Source organism: Haemaphysalis longicornis, unplaced genomic scaffold, assembly GCF_048455015.1.
Source record: "Haemaphysalis longicornis isolate Haplotype H1 unplaced genomic scaffold, Haemaphysalis longicornis Haplotype H1 scaffold_8, whole genome shotgun sequence".
In the NCBI taxonomy this organism is placed as follows: domain Eukaryota; kingdom Metazoa; phylum Arthropoda; class Arachnida; order Ixodida; family Ixodidae; genus Haemaphysalis; species Haemaphysalis longicornis.
The window spans coordinates 166,811,559-166,834,196 of record NW_027526445.1 but is presented as its reverse complement, the minus strand read 5'-3'; the positions used below and the strand labels follow the sequence as shown (position 1 = coordinate 166,834,196).

At 46.1% G+C, this 22,638-nt stretch overlaps 1 protein-coding gene across 1 annotated transcript; it reads right to left on the bottom strand.

Annotated features, from left to right (window-relative positions):
• Window positions 1-4,590: 4,590 nt before the first annotated feature.
• On the bottom strand, window positions 4,591-15,927 carry LOC144148819 (uncharacterized). The gene is made up of 5 exons (XM_077680338.1): window positions 15,718-15,927; window positions 14,882-15,012; window positions 14,752-14,814; window positions 7,577-7,703; window positions 4,591-6,537 (listed from the first exon to the last, which is right to left on the bottom strand). The coding sequence occupies exons 2-5, from the start codon at window positions 14,963-14,965 to the stop codon at window positions 6,446-6,448; spliced, it is 366 nt and encodes a 121-aa protein (XP_077536464.1). The 5' UTR covers window positions 14,966-15,012; window positions 15,718-15,927; the 3' UTR covers window positions 4,591-6,445.
• Between the last annotated feature and the right edge of the window lie 6,711 nt (window positions 15,928-22,638).

Here is a 22,638-nt window from a genome sequence, read left to right as displayed (position 1 = left end):
TCAAGGTCTATGGCTGCCAGCTTAGTCATTGGTAGAACGTTCCGTAGTAGATAAAATAAGAAGCAGAAAAAAGGTTGCAAAAAGCTGATTGCGCAATGCCATGTCGTCTTTTTATTTCCCATATATCGTTGTGCTGTTCTACCACTTTTGGCAATTGAAAGGTTGGTGAAGGAATATGCGAGTTGTGGGGCAACATGGGGGTTTGCTGATGAACACAGCAAACCCCCCTTGCTTTCAGTGAGTGAGAGCCGTAATTAGGATGTAAACCACACTAGGATTTGTAACCTGTTCTCCAGTCGAAACCTTCATAACAGCAAACACGGGAGCACGTGCTGCTCAGTGCATGCAGCGATGGGATGGTGCACTTTTAGAGATCTTACTTTTGGCAGATGCACTCTCTGACAACGGCTGATTGTGCGGTTGTCTGCGTCAGGTTCCTGGAAACGATTCCAGTGAAGTCATGTGCAGGTGCGAGGCTTTTGTCGAGCAGTGAAACAATGCGAATACAGTCACATTCACACGGTTGTTTTTCGCTGCCCGGTTAAGTGATGCAAACTGCTTTGCCCTCACATCGTCATATTTCCAGGTGCCGTGACGCAACCGCTGCACCAGCTTGGAAACCAAACTGCGTGATAAAGCGCTTTCAGGGAGTGTGTTTACTAACTGCACAAATTAGCTGTGAGAGTGCGCCTGCCTGTCACGTGCTCCCGTGTTTACTGTCATAAAGCTTTTGACTGTACCAGTTGTACTGGTTTTCAGTCAAAACAATTGCTTACTATACATGGCACAGCAGGTTAAATCCCATGTCCAGGCTAAAGCCATCAAATTATGTGAGATCGTACGACTAACGTGCCAGCCCTGTGAAGAACAGCTAGACTCCGACTCTTATGCCGTTTCTTGAAACCAGAAACACACAGCACCAAGTGCCCCTTCCAGGTCGTAGTCAAGTGTGGGATATGGCAGCTGTGATGTAGAGTGCATCAGGCCTTGTACTATGTGCTTAGGTGAGATCTAACCCCTTCTTTCCTTGAAGTTCTGTATTACGTTAAGAATTTATTCAACTCGTTGCCTCACGCAGAACTACTTGAAGCTGTCAGTCGCAGCATCGACTGATATGGCCCAATTAGGTTAGCGCCCACCCTCAAATGTTCCCTATGCTTTTGTACCGTCATTGTGCCTGTCCGTGCACAGTGCCCAAACTCGGGGCATGTGTACCATTGACTGCAATGTTTCGGACAGGACTTCTCACTGGCGCGCTCTCGTGGGATGGGATGTTCCTGTTTGGTTGGTGCTCGTTGTCACTTCGTCATTCCATGAAGAATTTCCGAGACCCTCTGATCGATTCCCATCAAGTCACACGTTTTTTTTTTCAATTACTTTGCGTATATTTTCTTTGCAGCGTCAACCATTTTATGTGCTGTTTCGCTACTACAGGCACCAGACAGTGGCTTTTCTTTTTAATTGGTCATTTGAAGCTTTCACATTGGCAAAGCTTACCTTCACTTACTGCGCTGATCAGTCGTTTAAATCAGGGGTTCTCAAGCATGTTGGTCCCAGGGAACCCTGCTAAGTTCCGCCAAGTGCCAAGGAACCCCCCCCCCCTCTCCCCACCCGCAAGTTTTCATTTCGTTCATGCTACATTAACGTGCAATAAATTCAAAAGCAAGCAAGGGGGTGTCGTTTTTTTTCCCCTTCGACTTTACGCGAATGCGTACGCTAGCGGCACCTATCTCCAAACAGGAGAAATGCGCATGGGGGTATTATAAGACCGAGATTCAAGTGCAATAGTTTAACCACGTGGCCCGTTTTAGGAGTCTGGCTGGCTACAAGCTGCTGGCGAGATTTATTGCGCAGCTCGCGCGCTTCTGTTAAGCGCCGAGCCTACTGACACTCGGGCGTGAGTATTGGAGGTTCCGTAGATCGATCACACCTCAAGTTCACCATATAAGACTTTGCGACTGCGGAACCAGGGAAAATTTATCAGTGGCTCGCGGAACCCTGAAGAGGGGCCTGCGGAACCCCTAGGTTCCGCGGAACCCACTTTGAGAAACCATGGTTTAAATCATAAATGGATCCACTAACTTTTGCACATGCGCCTTGTTACATTTTTGGTGCAATGTTGGATTCACTCGGCTGCAATTCTCTGTAAATCAGTAAGCTCATAGCGAAGGCAGACATTAATTGAAGCTTGGGATAAGGCACTAGAGAAGTTGTGACGACAGGGTCGTTTCGTGAAGACACGGATGAAGAATCAAAGGTGAATAGCTGGTCAAGAGCGCGTATGTATGCGCAACAGCAGGGAAAACGGAAAGGAAGAGACAGATGTGAAGATCGGGTGCCCTTCTGTTGTCCTGCAGTGGCCGCCAGAGGGCCAGAGGGCAGCCGTGCCGACCTTACTATGCAACGTATCCACTTGTCAGCTGGCTGAACATTCAGAATGCAGTGATTGTTTTTCTACAGTGCTCGACAGGACGTCCAGGGAAGCGGAACAAATCCAGCACCGTGTTTGCTCAATCAAGTACGTGTTCCTACAGGAGCTGCAAATAAGGCGCCTCCGATCGGAAATCACTGACGTTATGTTGCACCACTTGCCTGTCCACTGAAACTTCATGGACTCACCTGGCCTGCACTCCCTTTTGAATTGCGAGACGTTGACTGCTAGCGCTCCTCCATGATCGTTACACACACGACTTCCCTTTTGAACCGTCTTTTGTTTGCAATAGCGTTCATCTTTGGGCTTGCCATTTTTCCCGTTAATTGAACCTATAATGTTCTAAACACGTGTTTTCCTTTCCCATTGTGTGCAAGTAATCACCGTCACATATAGTGACACGTATAATGTCAATTTTTTGCTTAATTCCTTCCCGTTCTAAGTGCGTGTCTTTACCAACATTTCTTATCGTGCTCATAAAGCATGTCAACCTGCCATTTTCTCCATGCTTCCTTGTCGCAACTCGTTTCTTACCCATTCATAATGCTGGCAACCGCAGCAACGAGCATTATTCTGCCAGGAAGCTACAGTGAACAGCAAGCTCTAACCAACGTGCATCTTGATGTTGCCATCAACAGCACCTCCAGGGGCGGATAGGGTTTTTTTCTGAGGGGGGGGGGGGGGGTCAGGTTCTTCAGTGATGAAGATGGTAATGATGATCATCGATAGTCAGGTAAGAACGGAAGACAAATGCAATACTACTTGAATAAAAAATAGTATAAACAACATTATTACAACTGGAAGTATGGTAGGGCAAAAAAAAAAAAAGCACAACCATATGGTAAGTGAAAGCAGGGTTACTTGCAGCGGTTCACAACAAAGAACACAAATTTTTTTTTTTTTTCAATTGGTGATGAAATGAGTGTGTGATCTGTAATGGTTTCACTTTGAGAGGTAACAGTTCCAAAAAGACATGGCTGAGAAACAAGCTGTCTGTTTCTTGTAGTTGGTTTTCACTTGAGGAAGTAAGAGGTTGGACTGATCGATGTGAAAACCACGTGCAGTTGCTATTAAACAGGTGGTTCATACTAAAGCAACTAATTTGAAGGCACGTTTACTTTGAGTTCAAACTCACCGCACTAATGGCAGAATATGTTTACGTGGAGACAGGACAAAGACGAGACGAACGATGAGATGGGGTGAAGCGATTTATTTACATTATTTACATAGCGGCCTTTAGAGAGCTTGTGCAGGCTGCATTGACCTACAGCTTCTTTCTCGTAGTGAGCGTCGTTGATGGTGGCGCCATGGGGATTGTCCGCCACGAATCGCGCAAGACAGGTGTTGCGAGCGCAAGTAATTACGTACAGTGCTTGATCTTGTAGGTGGTGAAGGCGCAAGAGAGGAGTGTTGTAGCTAATTGTACCCCAGATGATAGACAATGAGGTTGCTATGAATAAATGAGTAACATAAAGAGCGAAGAGCAGGAAGTGGAAAATAAGGGCGTGTTCTGACCAAGATGCGAATGCCAAAGGCAATTTTAGATGCAAGTTGTTTAATATGGAGGGTAAATTAGGTGCTTGTCTAGTAAGCAACCAAGTTAAAAGGGAGGAATTGCAATGTTACCGAACAGAATAGGGGGTACGTATCGTGGCAGTTTCTTTGGGCCGAGAGCAGAAAAGCATGAAGTTAGTTTTTTTTTCGGATTAATGTGTAATTGCTTCATTTGGTACCAGTTGACAACATTATTAAGATCATTGCTTATATGCAGGGTTAGTCCATTAATATTATTGCTTGATGAAAAGATGGCTGTGTCATCAGCATACAGAATGGCACTATATTGTTTAAAATTAAGACATTTAGGCACGTCATTAACATATATGAGGAAAGGCACCTCGAGGGACACCCTGGTATAGTACAGTCAGAAAAAACGTGCACGAATTGTGCAACTTGAGGGCAGTTAGACAGGCAGCCATTAATAAATGATAAGGCTATAAAGACATAGAAAATTAAGTTTAGAAAAAACATGTTATGGTTGATAGTGTCAAAAGCTCCAATGAAGTCAATAAACAGGGCTTCCATGAAAAGGCCTTTGTCGAGAGATCATGTAATGTTATCTATTATTTCAATTAGCACAAATACCGAAGTTCGGACAATAGTTTGATCTGAATTCAAATTGGTGCGGTGTTAAAAGATTAAAATTTGAAAAATAGTTTGTGAGTCGGATACCAAGAAGTTTCTCTACGAGTTTACTAAAGAAGGGCAATATTGTTATATGGGATGGTAATTCAATTGAATGTAAATTTTCGATCAGCTTTACTAAGCACAGGTTCCACTTTGCCACATTTCAGAGCATCTAAAAAGAGACCATTTTGAAACAGCATTAATAATGTGGGCAAGAACAAAAGAAATGAAACCGGCAACATGTTTAACCTTGGCGGGATGAATGCGATCACTTCCTTAACGAATTTTTAGACTCATTAGGACATTAAAAACATCCTCAGGTGTTGTAGTCTTGAGATAGAAGAGAGAACACTGCAGAAGATTTAAATATTGTGGTCGGCCAAGGGAATACTATACCAGACGAACTTTCCAGAAAACCTTTTCCGGATATACGCAACCCAGAGCATTTTCACCATGACGCAAAGTGATTCTGATGATCAAGTTTTACTTCAAAACGGACCGTTTTGTTGACAGATGTTATGCAGTGAAACTTTCAAAACAGTGCAACTCCCATGGTACGTACCAAAAACAGTTTCAGGGAAAGTTTTCCCAACATAACCAACAAACACAGCATTTCAAGTGTGCAAAGGCTCATGGATGATTAAGTTGGTTTGCAGAACAGTTTTTCGGCAAATGTCCCAGACGTTCAGTTTTTCCCCAAAGTGCAATCTTTCACGACTAACAGAATGGCCTTTCTGAAAAATCTCTTCTGACAGAAGCTCCACACTAGGCCTTGTTGATCTTTCATGCTTAACCAGGTGGTGGCCTCTACGGGGAAAAGTTCCGACAGGCATTCATGTGTGTGGCTTGTTGCCAGAGTGATATTTCGTGGCTAACCAGGTGGGCTAGCTTTTTTGCAAAAGCTCCACCTGTGGATGCTACAAGCGAAGGCCTTTTTGCAAGAATGCAATCTTTCATGAATAACTAAGCTGAATAACTAAACCTCTTTTGACAGATAATACGTACCCATGCCCTCTCGCTGGAATGCAGTCTTTCATGGTCAACCAGGTTGCCCTTTGTGGTAAAGCTGTTCCTCTCGCCATAGTGCACTCTTTCACGAGTAATTAGGTTGTTCTTTGACAGCAAAGCTCTTCTCACTCTTGCCACAGTACCATCGTTCATGCCTAATCAGTTGGATCCTCCAAGTAAAGCTCTTCTCACAAATTCCACACACGTAGCGCTTCTCGCCAGAGTGCATCCTTTCGTGAGCAACCAGGTCAGATCTTCTAGCAAAGCTCTTCTGACAGGTGCTACACATGTAGAGCTTCTTAACAGCGTGCACCCTTTCATGTTTAGCCCGGTGGTCCTCAAAGGCAAACATCCTCTCACAGACGCCACACTTGTAAGGCCTCTCACCCGAGTGCAAACTTTGATGCCTAACCAGTTGGGATCTCCAAGTAAAGCTCACCTGACAGGTGCCACACACGTAGGGCCGCTCACCAGAGTGCAATCTTTTGTGAACAACAAGGTTGTATTTTTCAGTAAACGTCTTCTCACAGACGCTACACTTGTAAGGACTCTTACCCGAGTGCAAACTTTCATGCCTAATCAGTTGGCTCCTCACAGCAAAGCTCCTTTCACAGGTGCCACACACGTAAAGTTTGCCTCCAGAGTGCAGCAATCTTTTGTGAGCGTCAAGGCTCGATTGGTGAACAAACCTCTTGTCACAAATGGTACATATGTGGGTCCTCTTGCCAGAGTGCACTCTGATGTGGGCATCCAGTCTGTTTTTATCACGGAGTACTTTTTTGCAAACAGTGCAGATGTGGGGCGCCCTACTGGCACACACTTTCACACAAGTCGTGTGGTGGTTGGGTCGTTGACCAGGCTGGCACGAACAATGCTTCGATCCAGGCCAGATTGTTTCGCTGTCATTGGAAAAACTGAAAGTGGACAAAATGAGGTGCAGTATTAGGAAAACCTGCCCAACAATTATGGTAGAAAGAAGATAAATGATGCTCCGAATAATAACTTTGCTTGACCAATCAAAACATTTCCGTGTCCAAAAAAAAAATCAAGTGTTTATGAACACAGTGCACACCATAGAGATGGTCCAAGGTGCCTGCTACATTGAGTTTGATAGGTTGTCCATAGGATTCCATTCCAAAATTTTCTGGGTGACAAGGTCAAAGAGGCATAACAGTGGATCCTCTACGTGTAGATCACATTGCAAGTTCAGTGTCTTACATGCTTACCAAACAGAGGTAAGCTCCAGTTGAATTACTATAAACAATTCCCTGTAAAATGCCAAGTCATCTACCTAAATGCATAACAGGTTCTTGGATATATGGCAAAGTACAAATATATTAGGAGGCAATAATATGGTGACATACTTCTGAATGTGATTGCCAAAAGTGGGTGTTACTCATGCACAAAATGTGGCAAAAGCTTGCCTGGCTTATAGAAATGCAGCACTAACATTAGCATCTGCTCATATTTTGTGACTAGCAGCACAAACTAGCATATGCATGCAGAGCTTTGCAGAAGAAAGATTTGGTAAAGTGTTTAATTAAGTACCTTGACCAAAATACATTAACTATTAATTTGTTAAGAAGGAGAAGCTTAACCTCCAAGACTTGTAGCAGGCTACGTAGAACAATGCAGAATATTTCAGTGGTCCTGTTCAGTCCCTGTGTTGCGCGAGATAAAGCCAGCCCTTAAAAACGTCATTCAGTTCATAATTAGGAACAAACTCGTGATAAGAGTGACTGCACATGTACAAGTGCAATGGCCCAAATAAGTCTGTGAAGATATTAGTGAAAAACAGGAACATATTATCATTTTTATTTGCACAGGCAGTTCACCCTCAACTAGATTTCTTGCAACAGATTTCTTGCGCTGAGCAAAATGAACCGCAGTTGCAGGGTATGCCCTGCACATGGTTTATGTTGTTGCGAGCAACAGCATTGCCATCTAACCCACCCTTGGTTGTTGGAATGCGAGTGGCAGGAGCATCTGCAAGGGCCGGCCTTCGCCGCAGTCTCTGTGTCACGTCCAGAAGGAGGGCATTTCTTCGTGGCACCAGATTTAGTACTGTCCGCCCCCCAAACTGAAAAAAAAATTAAAGGTCAGAGCCGCTAAAGGCAACAAGTGTTATAGAACCTCTTGAGAGGCTCCTTACTTCAATGCACCACACGTGTTTGCCTCCAAGACAGACGGCGAGGCTGGGGAATCATCAGAATTTGGCGAGAAAATAGCCCCACTGCATTCTTCAATCATACTCAAAAACTTTGGCTCCTACCAGAGATTGAAATTGCATTTGACCTTCACTAATCCCACAACCTTAACTTGAAGTAAACACTAAGCAATGGCCTACAGTTATTTCTTTCGGTGCAGTCAAAGGGGTCGTAAAGAGACCTTGGGAAGCTTTTGCTGTGTGGGTATTCAGAACTGGTGACCCTAGCTGCACAAACTCCGTCAGTCCGTCTGGTCACCCGGGGTCGGGAAATGGAATAAAAAATTCCGTTACAATTTTTCCCGGCCCTTCCTCCTTGAAAGGCCGGTGGCGTAAAGTTAAGCGACCAATCACCTCTTTCTACTGTCTGAACGACACAGCAGTGCCGTAGGTCGTTTGAAGAGGGGCAGAGAGATGATTTCTGGTGTAGTGCCACGATGAAGTCATCCACGTAACTGCGCCGGATGTTTACCACGTCTAATACGTCTGAAATGGCAGGGCTTCCAGAGCCACAGCGTAGCACACCAGCACAAAGTCAGCTTCTGGGGTTGTACACTTGGTTGCACACTGAGTGTGCAACCAATGCTGCTGAGCATCGTTGGACTCGGATAGCGACAACGGCGATCTGCACGCTTTCCAAGGAATAAAGGCAGCTTTCCAGGCGTGGATTCCCCTTTCAAGGGTCCACACTCGACCAGGCACGCCTGTACCCATTTTAAAGAAACCGATGGAGGCCTGGCGGTACTTGGATTTAGATGTAGGGCAGCAGAGTGCACACGGCGCTGTTCTTTGACAAGGGACTGACTACCACTCAACACCCCTGGGCTCCCACGGTCTGAAAACCCTCTAGAGTGGTGGAGGAGTCGCGGCAGCCGGCTTTACCAGCGCTGGCCAAGGTGGCACGAAAGTACCTTTCAATTCCTGCCATGCAAGGAATGAGTCAGACGAGCTAGGATCCTCGATGGCAGGAAAGGTCAGCAGCCAGCGGGAGCTGCTACTCCCAGAGCATGCGGAGCAACTAGTACTTCTTCACGAAAACTCGCGAACACAGTAAAGGTTAGCTGCGTGTGTAATTTCTGAATAAATAATCAACTGGTAATAGGTTCACAAGATTCTGTGCCTACGTGAGTTCTGATTCTTAGTAAGGTCACGATTTGCTCATTTTTTCTTCATAATTTGTGATGTGTACTGTTTGTACTATACGATTTGAAATTATTCGACCAAATCACTACTTGTCACTTTGAATTCGCTCCAAACCTCAAATTTGGTATTTGTCCATCCCTGATAATTATGCACACCTCATCAGAGCAAGTGCACCACATGTATTTTTTTTTTCACTATTGTGCGTCTTAGTGTTAACAATAACAATAACACAATAACATATTGTGTCAGTGATGTTCGAGCATGTACCACTGTTAGAGCTCATATATTATACTCACAGTATGTATGCACAGAGTTTCAAAATTAGAATTCGACCATAAGCATCATCAATCATTGTTGTATTCTTTTCAATAGGAAGCACAGTTACATAAGCTGCAGCCAGCTTGCGCACTGGCTGCAGCTTACTTTATTGTTGCAATGTAAAATAAACTGCTAAACAGGGTGAAAGTTTGTTTCATCTTCGCATGATGCCATTGGCTGGTTACGTGGTTACGTCCTCAGCCAGAAGCACCGCATGGTCGAAAGAGATGCGCCAAAAAATGCAAACTTCAAACCTTTATTATATACTGTAGAAACAACATTATTTTGAAATACTTTGGATTTAGTACGTTTGAGGAATGCTAAGAACACACAAAATAAGAAAAGGAGACCACTTTTTTTTCGCAACCCCTTTAAGCACACTGCCTAGCTGTGTACATGTTTCCACTGTTGGTTTCTTTCATTTTTATCCTATCAAAAATTTTTGCTCCGAACTTTCTTACCAGTTTATGATGGTGTAGCTTGTATCCTAGAAAAATGAAGTAAACCTGTGTCTGCGCACAGAATGACAGGATTACTTGCAATACTGCTACCTCAGCTTATTATTTTTAAGGGTAATCGATGAAATTCAAAGAACGTAAGAGTGCTAACATTTCGATGAAGTTTTCCCACTACAGAAAGCGAAACAAAGTAGGTAAATGATGTTTTCTAAGAGTTTCCAGTTCAGTATGAATTGGCAGCCCAACATCTCGCATGGCAAAAGCACAGAGCAATACACACATGGCAAAGCCCTGCAGGTCTGTCAAAAGCCTTTAGCACAGGCAAGCGGTTAGTTTTTACTTTTACTGACAAAAAAAAAAAAAGTGTAGCACTTCAAGTTTACCACAATGGCTACCCAAAGGTTAGACGTTTGCAACAAAAGTTAGAAAACCAAAAATCCTTTATCCTGTGATGAAAGCATGAGCCCGATCATTTGTGGATTGAATGAAATGCAGCCTTTGCAACAACACCATCACATCAGCTCACCCACTATGCTTGTGAGCCGTTTGCAGCACAACCGTGCCGGTGTGCAGATAGCGTGGTGAACTTGGACGACCGCGATTGGCGGCGGCGGTGGGTGTCACTGGCAACCAGTTTTCGGCGAAAGTGCTCGAGCCCCGGGACCTGTTTTTTGCACTTGGCTGTGGCGGCAGCAGCACTCCCATTCACCCAGCTGCCTGTTGCCCTGCAGCTCCTTTTGCATCTGCTGTTACAAGTTGGTTTCCGTCTTCGTTTGCTCTTCGACCGTTATGGCTGCTGCTGCTGCCACCGCCAACTGCAATTACGCGGCTCGACTATGTCTGACGATTATGACATATGTGTAACTTGTAATGCTGCCATTCCGAAAAACAGCGTATTTGTTACCTGTTCGTCGTGTGACAACTGTTATCACACAGGAAACTGCTCAGGTCTGTCAGCTAGTTCCCTAAGAAAAAAGAAGACAGATGGAAGCCTGTACAGCTGGAAATGCAAAGTTTGTGTGCCTCCTGGAGAGCTAAATGGTTCGCGTCCTGCTGTTCAGTCCTGCTCAGATTAAAAGGGCCTTGCAAATGAGATGGCAGCTATACGCGAGCAACAGGGCAAACTGATGCCTCTAGCTGCGAAAATTGATTCTCTACTTGAATCTAAGGAAACAGTCACAGATTAAAAAAAAATCAGTTGAATACATGTCTGCGAAGTGTGACAACGTTCCGGCTAACTTATCAAAACAAGACAAAGAAATCGCAGGCATCAAAATACGCCTTGCACGTGTGGAAAACGCGTCGACTGAAAGAGAAGTGATAGAGCTTCGAAGGCAAGTGAACGATCTCGAGCAGTATGACCGTAGGCAGAATCTAGAGGTACATGGCGTACCTCACAACAGGGACGAATGTCTGCCAGAAATTATCAACGACCTAGCCCGGGATCTGAGCCTTCCTTTGCTGACTGAGCACGAAATTGACGGCATGCACCATTTGCAGTCCAAACCCGGCCATGTGCCACACATCCTGGTGCGGTTTGTTTCACGTAGAACGAAAGAAAACTGGCAAGCAAAGCTTAGAGAACTGCAAAATATGATACTTGAACTCCGATTCTACGACAACCTGACACCTAAAACCAAACACCTCCTGTGGCTAACACGCACAAGAGCAACTGAAATGGGCTATTTTTTCGCATGGCAGAGATGGTAAGGTTCTAAAGCATAAACGCCCAGGAGAACCTAAATTTCGCATCACTAGTGAAGCAGACCTCTGCAAAAAAGTGAATGAAAATGTGATGGGCAGCACAGATGCCGCGCTATTGGCAGCTGCTCAACAGAAACAGTCATAAGTGTCCGTCGCCCTAGTTTTGGTTTTTTTTGTTTTTTCTTTTCTTTTCATGGAAGGCTCTGTCAGTCCTCCAGTCGACATTTACTTCTCTACCGAGAAATTCAAAACTAACCTATCTCGCATTGCTCCCCAGATAGAAAAGCTCTTTTCTCTATTTTGCCTGAATGCAAGAAGCTTAAAAAATAAATCGGACAATGTTTGCATGTACCTCGAATCCCTTGGGCATAAATTCCATATGTTAGCGTTTACAGAAACATGGTACACGAATGCTTCTGATGTTGTCCAGTTCGATGAATACCAAAGTGTATTTATAAATCGAACAAATCGAAAAGGTGGTGGTGTTGCACTCTGCATTCGTCGTGATATTCCTTTTGCATTCTTAGACAACTTTTCAATTGTAGACGCAGATTATGAAATAATATCTGTTGATTCATTAGATCAAATAGTTCTGCTAATCTACCGTCCTCCTTCAGGTAACGTTAACAACTTCATTTTGCATATGGACAATACACTTCATGCCATTCAAGAAATATGTGAAAATATTGTTGTTATAGGTGATTTTAATATAGACAGTTATGCTGCTAGAAATCTAGCTAACACAATGGCTTGCTATGGTTGCACTAACGTTGTTAATGTACCTACACCGATAACTATAGATTAAGAAAGTATTTTAGATTTATGTTTCACAGATTTTGTTTCCACTGATATAGAGTGTGGCGTGTTGGAAAGTGACATCAGTGATCCTCTGCCTTTTTTTGTTTTTCTCCCAAACCAAAATAAAAATTCTTTCTTGTATCGAAAAATTAACGACGAAACTTCAGGCGTATTTCGAGACCTGGTAATGAGAGAAAATTGGTCAGACGTATATGGTGAAAACAATCCTAGCCTGGCATATGATGTATTCTTGAAGAAATTTCGGAACAATTATTTCAAGGCTTCTACGGAGGTTTCCTTCACTATGTATAAAAAAAGCCAAGCCCTGGGTAAATAAGGAAATGTACAAAAGAATAAAAGATAAAAACAAACTGTTCACCAAGTTTCTCAAAAGTAAGGGTATAAATACTCTGTCCCTGTATAAACAGACTAGAAATAGGTTGACCGCTGATCTCAAGAAAGCAAAGGAAAATTACTATGCTAAAATGTTTAGTGACAAGCGATCAGTAGAGCAAATTTGGAGAACCTATAATTCGTTGGTTTCGAAACCACACAAGAGTCCCACTTGAAATGCAAGCGGACGGTACTTCTCATTCCGGTGTGGCTCGGTAAAATAAATTCAATGAGTACTTCCTTACAGTCGGTTCAGTAAATGACTATTCGACTGAAGTAGACCCTACAGCATACCTGGTTGACAACAACTCGGCAACAATGTTTTCATCTCCCACAACCCCTACTGAAATTTTCCAATTCATAAAGCTTTTAAAAAATAAATGCTCAACCGGCACCGGCAGCATTAAAGCAGTTAAATATGTAGGAAATATAATTGCACCTGTTTTCAGTCACATATGTAATCAGATGCTCACAGAAGGTATTTTCCCTGAAAAGCTCAAAATCGCTAGAGTCTCAGTGGTACACAAAGGCAGTGGTACACAAACTGCAGTGATTTTGGGAATTACCGCCCTATTTCTGTCCTCTCAGTATTCTCGAAAGTGGCTGAAAATGTGATAAATACACGTGTGATAATTTTTTTAAATAAAAAAGAAGTAATTGTGAAAGAACAATACGGTTTCCAAAAGGGGAAGTCTGCTGAAATGGCACTGCATGGTATAAAGGAACAGATAGTAAACAACACAGAAGATAAACTATTCACCATTGGTTTGTTTCTAGATTTAAGGAAGGCCTTCGATTCTCTTAAGCTCGACATTTTGATCCGCAAGTTACCATTTTATGGGATAAGAGGTTTATCACTTGTTCTTGTTAGTAGTTACTTAGATTCTAGGAAACAATGTCCCATTGTAAATGGTGTTGCATCCAGTTTCGGAACGATACGGAGTGGCGTTCCCCAAGGGTCTATCTTGGGGCCGCTTCTATTCTTGTTGTATACTAATGATGTAGTTAATATACCCGGTAACCCATCAATAGTTCTTTATGCAGATGATACTAATGTTTTCTTTACAGGACCCAACCTCGAAATCATTACCAATAATGCAAATTTGTGGCTTCAGGAATTATTCAAATGGCTAATAGGAAATAAACTAGAACTAAATGTCAAAAAGACAAAATGCGTAATATTTAGAGCAAAAAATAAGCAGTTAGATTTTGCTCCAGTGCTTCTATTTCAGGAAACCATTCTTGAAGTGGTCCCCTCAATGCGTTTCTTGGGTGTTATTTTCAATAATACATTGTCACGGAATGACCATGTAAATCACATATGTACAAAGGTATCGCGTTCTGTCGGTATTTTATGGAAACTTAAGTGTTTGTTTCGTGGAAAGAGTGTTACGTTTGTGTTTCTTACTTTAATAATGCTCGTTTTTTACGTTTAAGTTGAGTAACTTTCTGTGCTAAACTTGTCTCTCTTGTCGTGTTCTCACTTTTAATTGAGCTGTTAGGCTCTATTAAACGTGTGCATGTCACGCTTTTTTTAATATTTTCTGCCGATTTGCAAATTAATGCAGTAAAATTGTTAGTGTATGGTACACGTGTGTGTATATTTTTATTTCTTTTACGATGACATTTTCTTTTTTTTTTCGGGCTTCGAAAAATGTGCTAGCTATGTTGTTCCTTTTTTGCATGGTATAAAAAATATTGTATCTATTTTTTTTCCTTTTCATTTGATTTTGTGATGTGTGCTGCTCCCGACTTCGGTGCAAGCTACTTTGGGAGGAAGGGCCTCGTCAGGCTGTAGGTAGCCTCTTGCCTTCCACCTTATGTGTAAATGTACTTTCACCCCTTGAAAAAAAAAATAAAAAAAAATACTTGCAGCCCTTGTTTAACATGCCATGTGATAGAAGCACCACGCTAGGTGGAATGTAAATAACGTTTATGAGAGAACCCACATAGCATTAGAATATCACAATGCTAACAACAAAAGAAAGCAACCTTGCAAAACATAATTTGCAAAAATGCATTTGACAGGAATTCATTTTTTCTTTTGGTTGCCTCCACCGTTCCCCACTCAAATGCAGATGCGAGAAGAAACGATTCTGAATTCTGACCTGGAAATTCCTCCTGTGTCTGGGAGCCTGTGCTGACGAGTGACACAACGCCACACTGCGTTCCTGGAGAGAAAATCACAAATTCAGTAATGCATGCAGACTCGCATTTAGGTAGGATGGGGGGCGGTACCTTGGGCACAAGCGGTGACGGCAGCCTGTGTCTTTCGGCTGCACGCTGCATCCGCAAACATTGGCACGACGAGCCAGGCAGCATTCACGATGTTGCGCGTGACATGCTCGTTGCTCATGCTGCAGTGCCTTCTGAAAGCAAAAAACACAACCACCGGTTAAATTTCGACAATCACGCTCAACGCCAAGAGCAGTAAGATTGCCACAAGATTTACAGTGGGGAGAAAACAGCATGCAAACAGTTCAGCCCACTAGACATGCGTTCTGCAAACAGTTACAGTAGGCTCGCGATAATTCAAACTCTGATAATTCTACTTTCAATTAATTCAAACAAAATTCAAATTTTTTGTTGGACCGCTACCCTTTCAATGCATTTAAAAGACGCTTAATTCAAACTCCGTCATTCGATTAATTCGTACTTTTTGAGTGTCCATATTTGAAAATATTTACTGCTTTTCCGCAACTATGTGAAAATTTGGGTGCTTATATAATCATAGCAGTCGAAAAATGAAAAATAAATAAGCACCTCAAGCCTTCAAGGAAAAGGGTGTTGCTAGTAAACAAACGCTTGAAACAAAGCACAAGTAATTAGGGAGGCAGTGATGTTTCTCAACTTTCTAGCCTTACCTACCATTCTCACAATGCGAATTAGAAACCAAAACAAAGAACAGGCCTAAAAAAATTCACAGCATATCCACGGGGTGAATGATGATGAGTGGGCGAAGCTCCTGAGGGGAAATCATCGGTAAAACCGTGACTCTTCAGTGAAAGTTCGCCCACTACATCTGTGTCCGAACGTAACGTCTAGAAAGTCTCGCTTAAACCGCGCGTCGGCACCTTGGGGCTGAGCTCGCCTGATGCGTTTTGCAGACGCCTCACGAGCTCTCACTGCATCGGGGTCTGCCTGCCGATACGCGCGCTTTCTCGCCGCTTCCCGTTCTCTGACGTTTTGGAGATCCTCTTCGCGCCGCAGCCGTGCCGCTTCGCGTACGGCAGGGTCCTCGCGCCGTTGCCGTGACGCTTGGGCCTCTCGTTCTCGAACGCTGGGATCTTGGCGGCGGCGTCGCGCAGCCAGACAACACGCTTCGGCCTCCCGCTCTCGTACGGCAGGATCTTGGCGGCGGCAGCGCGCAGCTTCACGGAGCGCTTCTGCCTCGCGGGCTCGCACATCTGCAGCCTTATCCATCGGGCGACTCCGAGCGCGCGCCAACAGCGAACGGATTTTATTACAACGCTCCCCGCCATCTAGTAAACAATCCAAGAACTAAACTAGAGGTAGCCACGCCATCTAGTAAACAATCCAAGCGCATCTTTTCATCTTATACAAGTACCGCCCTCTAGTAAACAACCCAAGAACTAAACTAGAGGTAGCCACGCCATCTAGTAAACAATCCAAGAACTAAACTAGAGGTGGCTACATACATACGTCGAGGATGGACAGACCCACGCCCTAAGGAGCTTCGCCCCTAAAAAACGTCTAAACATGATTTACTACCTACACTTGTCGAAGCAGTCAAAAGCATGCGGGCCACTGTCGCAAAAACAAAAAACCATGGCCTGTCAGCAAAAAAAGAAAGAAAAACGACATGGCGGTTACAAAAGTGACGCGCACGGCATTCGGCTTGTGGACATTACGCCTCTGCTTTCTGTTTATTTTGTGCAGTTAGGGTTTAAAAATGCTTAGGAATTTTAAAAATGTGATTAAAATCAATGGGCAATTATAATGTGTGCTCTCACCTTGCCCAGAGTCATATATATATATATATTGTAAGGGATATAGTGGACCCTCCGGTAGTAGACCGAACGTTGTTTATTGGCAGGAGCAGAAGCAAGGCGAGCGCAGGTACAAGCGTACAGACGATGGCCGAACACATGCGCCAGGCACCTTCTGCCGTACTTCTTCTCCCACTGCTACCAGCGTGCGCGCATACCGTCGTGCATAGATTGGCCACGATCGCATGGCACTCTTTCTTGATGTGGCGCATACCCGGATAAGCTGATGGCGTTAAGAGCTGCTCGTTATCCTTGCTACAGTATATATATATATAACTTCAGATAAGTCAAACTTCGCGTAATTCAAACAAAATTTGGGGGCCCCTTCGAGCTTGAATTATCGTGAGTCTACTGTATATGGTTGGGCACGGTAGCTTCTTTGTTATGAAGAACAACTTGCAGACTGTGAGGATTGGCCATAATTCTTGGAAAAAAGTGGACCACGCGCTGGCGCTCGAAGACGTGAAGAAGGAAGAAGAGGGCTGGAGGTGGAACGCGGTTCGGGCGGCAGCGGAGACTCGGAGCTGACGAGCGGGCAAGGACCGGGGGCGGACCCGCAGTTCCTGTGACCCCGTTCGGGTAGTTCGAGGAGTGTGAGTCGAGGCCCGCCAACCCGTGTGGGACCCGCAGACAACCGGGGCGTGATCGTGCGACTGGCCGAGGCTCGGGATCACGGCCCAGGGCGGAACCAGCGCTGCACCCGCCACGTAGGACGTGGTGCATCTTCTTCCGTCTCGCTCGGGCAGGGCTGGCGACAGACGGCCAGCGCCCGACCGTGTCTCGGACCGGCGACGACCCGCCATCGACGTCGCCGAACATCCACCGCCGAGGCGGCTGTGAGAACGTTTTTTCCCCCCCTCTATTGAACGCTGGTTAGGGGTATCGGACTAGTGACTTGTTGCTGTTGTGCTTCGCAATTGTACCGCTTTTCCGCTCTCTCGTTTTTCTGGTGGCGCTGTGAATATACTTTCTTTTCTCTTACCCGCTCGAGTACCGTTTTTACGCGTCGTACACCCACAAGGCCAAACGAGTCCATCACAATCTGGCGTCTGCGACAGGACTTTGCTCTTAATTCCACCTTAAAGAGCCTTGCCTTGTTACCGTGTGTGTGACGGACAAAAATGGAGCTCGAGAAGTTGGTGAGCCTAGGGGAGAAATTTGGCCTCTCCGGTACTGAGTTAAAAGAATTTGTTGACAGAGAGCGTGTCAGACTCAGGGAAGAACGCGCAGCGGAACGGGAAGCGAATCGCGAAGCGGCAGCTCGCTTAGAAATGGAGCGGTCGGTCCTTGAACTCCAGTTACAAGTACGACAGCACCAGCCCAACGCTAGCGCAGAGTCAGGCACGTCTGCAGCTACAAGCGTCGCCCATGGGTACGACAGCCCCCACAAGCTGATCCCGACGTTCAATGAAGAGCGCGATGAACTTGACGCTTACATCCAGCGTTTCGAACGCGTCGCGACGAGCCAGAATTGGCCGCAGGACAAGTGGGCGTTTTCATTGAACCTGTGCCTCACTGGTGAAGCTTTGAGTGTCGTCGGACGCATGGCTGCAGATGATGCGCTGAATTATGCTAAGCTAAAGCAGACCCTGCTTCAGCGATTTCGCTACACTGAAGAGGGGTACCGCACCAAGTTTCGTGGAGCCAAGCCAGAGAACTCTGAGACAGGCCGCCAATTCGCTGGTCGCTTGTTAGGGTATTTTGATAACTGGCAGGAACTGGCTAAGACCAGCAGAACCTACGAAGCTCTCCGTGACAAAATAGTCTCAGAGCAGTTTTTGAGCACGTGTCACGATAAGCTGGCCATTTTCTTGAAGGAAAGGGGCTGTCAAACGCTAGACCAGTTAGCCGAGAATGCTGACAACTACCTCGAGGCCCAAGGTCTTACAAACCTAGGGAAACGCCGAGAGGAGAATGAGTCTGGCAAGCCGCCATTGCCTCCAAGAATGCTTGACCTCCAGGATGTCGAAGGAAAGCCACACTGCTTCCTTTGTAACAAGCGAGGGCACAAGCCAGCCGACTGTTGGTCGAAGACCAGGGCTTCCACTAGCCAAAAAACTGTTTCCTGTTTTAAGTGCCGCAAGACCGGACACAAAGCGGAAACGTGCCCTAACGTAGACTCTGCGAACAAAGCGTCATGTTCGCTGAGCCGTCCAACGGAGTGTCGCGATGGTAATGAGGACAAGCTGGCAACCCTTTATGAACAAAGGAACTTGGCCCTCAGCCACAAAACCTTACAGGCTTCCAAGGATCGGATGCCTACCGCTAACGGTTGGCTGGAAGGAAGGCGAGTAACCGTGTTACGCGACTCCGGCTGTAACACTGTAATCGTGAACCGTTCTTTGGTTCCCGATTCGAAGCTTACAGGAGGAATGAGCACTGTGCACCTTCTTGACCGCACTGCTCTGTGCCTACCTGAAGCCGAAGTGTATGTTGACTGCCCATTCTTCACCGGCCACGTGACAGCGACCTGCATGGACAACCCTCTTTACGAGGTGATATTGGGAAATGTCGCTGGCGTTCGTGATGCCGCAGCGCCGGACGTCAACTGGAAGGGGCAGCAACACACTTCCGTCTCTCCGAAAAGACATCCCTCTTCCAAGCGGAAGTCGAAGTCCAACAAGGTGAACGACAGTTCACGTAGGCCAAGCCAATTTGCGCAACCACCATCCGTCAAGGAGGAGCAGGAGGAATGCGCAAGTGCAGCGAAACGCGTGGACCAGCTACCTGTGGCTTCCATCAGCCCACTCAACATAAGCCCAACGGAGCTCGCTTCGATGCAGAAAGAAGACCGCACGCTTCAGTCCTGCTTCGACTCGGTTGGCAGGAAAATTACCGTGAAGACAGCAGAAACGGTCTTCGTCCTCGTGCACGGAATTCTTTTCCGCCGATGTCGGCTCCCATCGAAGAAGGAGATGGAACAACTAGTCGTTCCTAGCGGTCTCCGGGACTTCGTTCTAAAAATGGCCCATGAAGGGGTTCTCTCCGGCCACCAAGGCATCAAAAGGACAACGGATAGGGTGCTGGAGGAGTTTTATTGGCCAGGCGTGCGATCCGATACCACGCGCTTTGTAAGATCGTGTGATGTGTGCCAGAGAACGGTACCGAAACATCTGGTGGGGCGCGTACCTCTTGGAAGTATGCCAGTCATCGAGACCCCGTTTCAGCGAGTGGCGATCGATATTATCGGTCCTCTCTCCCCAACCTCCCAGAAGGGGAATCGGTACGTCCTCACAATGGTAGACTTTGCAACACGTTATCCAGACGCAGTTGCCCTACCGAGTATTGAGACGGAGAAGGTTGCCGAAGGGTTGATGGAAATGTTTTCCCGCGTTGGTTTTCCACGAGAAATTGTTAGCGACCGGGGAAAGTCATTTACATCAGGCCTGATGAAGGAGCTGAGCAAGCTCCTCTCATTTGCACAGTTGCCCACGACACCATATCATCCCATGGCCAACGGGCTTGTCGAGCGATTCAACGGCACGCTGAAGCAAATGGTTCGCCGCATGTGCCAGGAGAGCCCTAAAAACTGGGATAGGTACCTGGCGCCGCTACTATTCGCTTACCGCGAAGTGCCTCAAGCCAGCCTGGGTTTCTCGCCCTTTGACCTGATCTACGGCCGCTATGTCAGGGGTCCTATGGCCATCTTGAAGGAGTTATGGACAGGAGAAGGGATCGATCAGGATTACGTTGTCGATCTGAGACGACGCCTGGAAGACACCTGTCGCATTGCACACGAACAGCTTAGCAAAGCCAAGGTAGTGCAGAAACGCTACTACGACAGAAGGGCGAAAAGGCGTCAACTCAGCCCTGGAGACCAAGTATTGCTTCTTCTCCCGTCCGACACGAACAAGCTCATCCTGACATGGAAGGGGCCCTTCACTGTGCTTGAAAGAAAAAATGATGTCGACTACGTCATCGACTTGGGAACGCGAACCAGCTTGTTCCACATAAACATGTTGAAGAAGTATGAACCCCGGATTGCAGCTGAACAAACACGCCGACAAGCTTCTATAGCACTCCAAACAGAGGATGCGGGATGGCAACAGCCGTATGGACATTCTTTTCACCGAACGTATGTCGTGAACCGGCGAAGCTTTTATCCTTCGAACTGGCCCTTTTACCGCACTGATCGGCAGGGTACTCCTGCAGTGGCAGAAAAGAATTGCCCATCTCGTTGGATATGCCAGCGGGCGCCGGTCATCGCATGAGACTATCTGCTCAACGTTGGTTTACGTTCTAGTGGCGTGTACTGCCCTTGACTTTGTTTTTCCGCAACACTACCATAGTGCATTTTTTGCTGTGGTCGCAGTGATGTGTGATTTTTGCTTTAAATTTATCTCTGCCTTCGCTTTATCAACGGGTGTGTGTTTTTTTTATACCCGTTAATTTAAACTATCCTCGCGCTTGTGTGTGTGCGCGCTGTCAAAGACATTGAACGCTCCGCATCAAGGCCCACGGACAACCTCCGAACAGGCCGAGCAGGTTGTTTGAGCGCAACAACCTCTTGAAGTGGGGGGTGATTGTGAGGATTGGCCATAATTCTTGGAAAAAAGTGGACCACGCGCTGGCGCTCGAAGACGTGAAGAAGGAAGAAGAGGGCTGGAGGTGGAACGCGGTTCGGGCGGCAGCGGAGACTCGGAGCTGACGAGCGGGCAAGGACCGGGGGCGGACCCGCAGTTCCTGTGACCCCGTTCGGGTAGTTCGAGGAGTGTGAGTCGAGGCCCGCCAACCCGTGTGGGACCCGCAGACAACCGGGGCGTGATCGTGCGACTGGCCGAGGCTCGGGATCACGGCCCAGGGCGGAACCAGCGCTGCACCCGCCACGTAGGACGTGGTGCATCTTCTTCCGTCTCGCTCGGGCAGGGCTGGCGACAGACGGCCAGCGCCCGACCGTGTCTCGGACCGGCGACGACCCGCCATCGACGTCGCCGAACATCCACCGCCGAGGCGGCTGTGAGAACGTTTTTTCCCCCCCTCTATTGAACGCTGGTTAGGGGTATCGGACTAGTGACTTGTTGCTGTTGTGCTTCGCAATTGTACCGCTTTTCCGCTCTCTCGTTTTTCTGGTGGCGCTGTGAATATACTTTCTTTTCTCTTACCCGCTCGAGTACCGTTTTTACGCGTCGTACACCCACAAGGCCAAACGAGTCCATCACACAGACCATGCATGCATTTTTTAGTTTTTCGATGCTAGGCGAGATTGCAGGAGCTACCACGCTATCGCTTCACGAGTACCATAAATGTTTCGCTGTCGCAAGTTTCTCTCGGGCATAAGTACCACAAGCTTTTTTTGTTGAAACGGCACAAACAGCTGAAAATCTATATGATTAAAAGAAGTTCAGCGTCGGAGTAATAAACAGTGTCTTCAACAGGAACCGTTTTGTTAAAAGAAGTGCGTGAACTTTCTAACACAAAGCATCCCTTTGCCACTGATCATGGTTGTGCACTTGGGTGTACGCAATCAACGCCAGCCAAATGTCCTCCACCACGGGAAATGCTTGCGTAAGGCTGTCCTTCCTAAAGAATTGTCGGAGCCCGATTAAGGAGGTCAATTCAAGCAGTCAGACATGTCTGAATTGTCTTGAATGCAAACAAGTGCGGCCTGCTGTTGTGCCATACGTTCATGACGTACCCCACTGAAATGTGGCATTCAAGTTGTCTTTTCAGTGCCAGCCAGGTTTGTACACATGTGCAACGCAGTGAATAAAGGAGCTGCAAATTCCAGCTGGACAGGCAAGCACACCCCACATTTTATAAGACGTTTAATGAAAGGCGAATGGAATTCGATCGGCCAAACCCTTTGTGGGTAAGCATCCAGCTAGGATTGAGTTATGTCCCCCCTGTGAGATAAGTAGAGACATTCCCGTACGAGTGATCCACTGTGCTGGTACCTGCCTCTCACTTCCACAACTCAGTTGCGATTCAACCTCATTTCAGATGTAATGCTGGTGTGTTGTACAGGATCTCACTATGATATGGAAA

What these genes read in the sequence shown, in the direction of transcription:
- LOC144148819 (XM_077680338.1), bottom strand. Translation starts at nt 14,965, where the DNA reads ATGCTGCCTGGCTCGTCGTGCCAATGTTTGCGGATGCAGCGTGCAGCC. An exon ending in GACACAGGAGGAATTTCCAG is followed by an intron (nt 7,704 to 14,751) that starts GTCAGAATTCAG and finishes TTTTTTTTTCAG; the next exon opens with TTTGGGGGGCGGACAGTACT. An exon ending in TCGCATTCCAACAACCAAGG is followed by an intron (nt 6,538 to 7,576) that starts GTGGGTTAGATG and finishes GTCCACTTTCAG; the next exon opens with TTTTTCCAATGACAGCGAAA.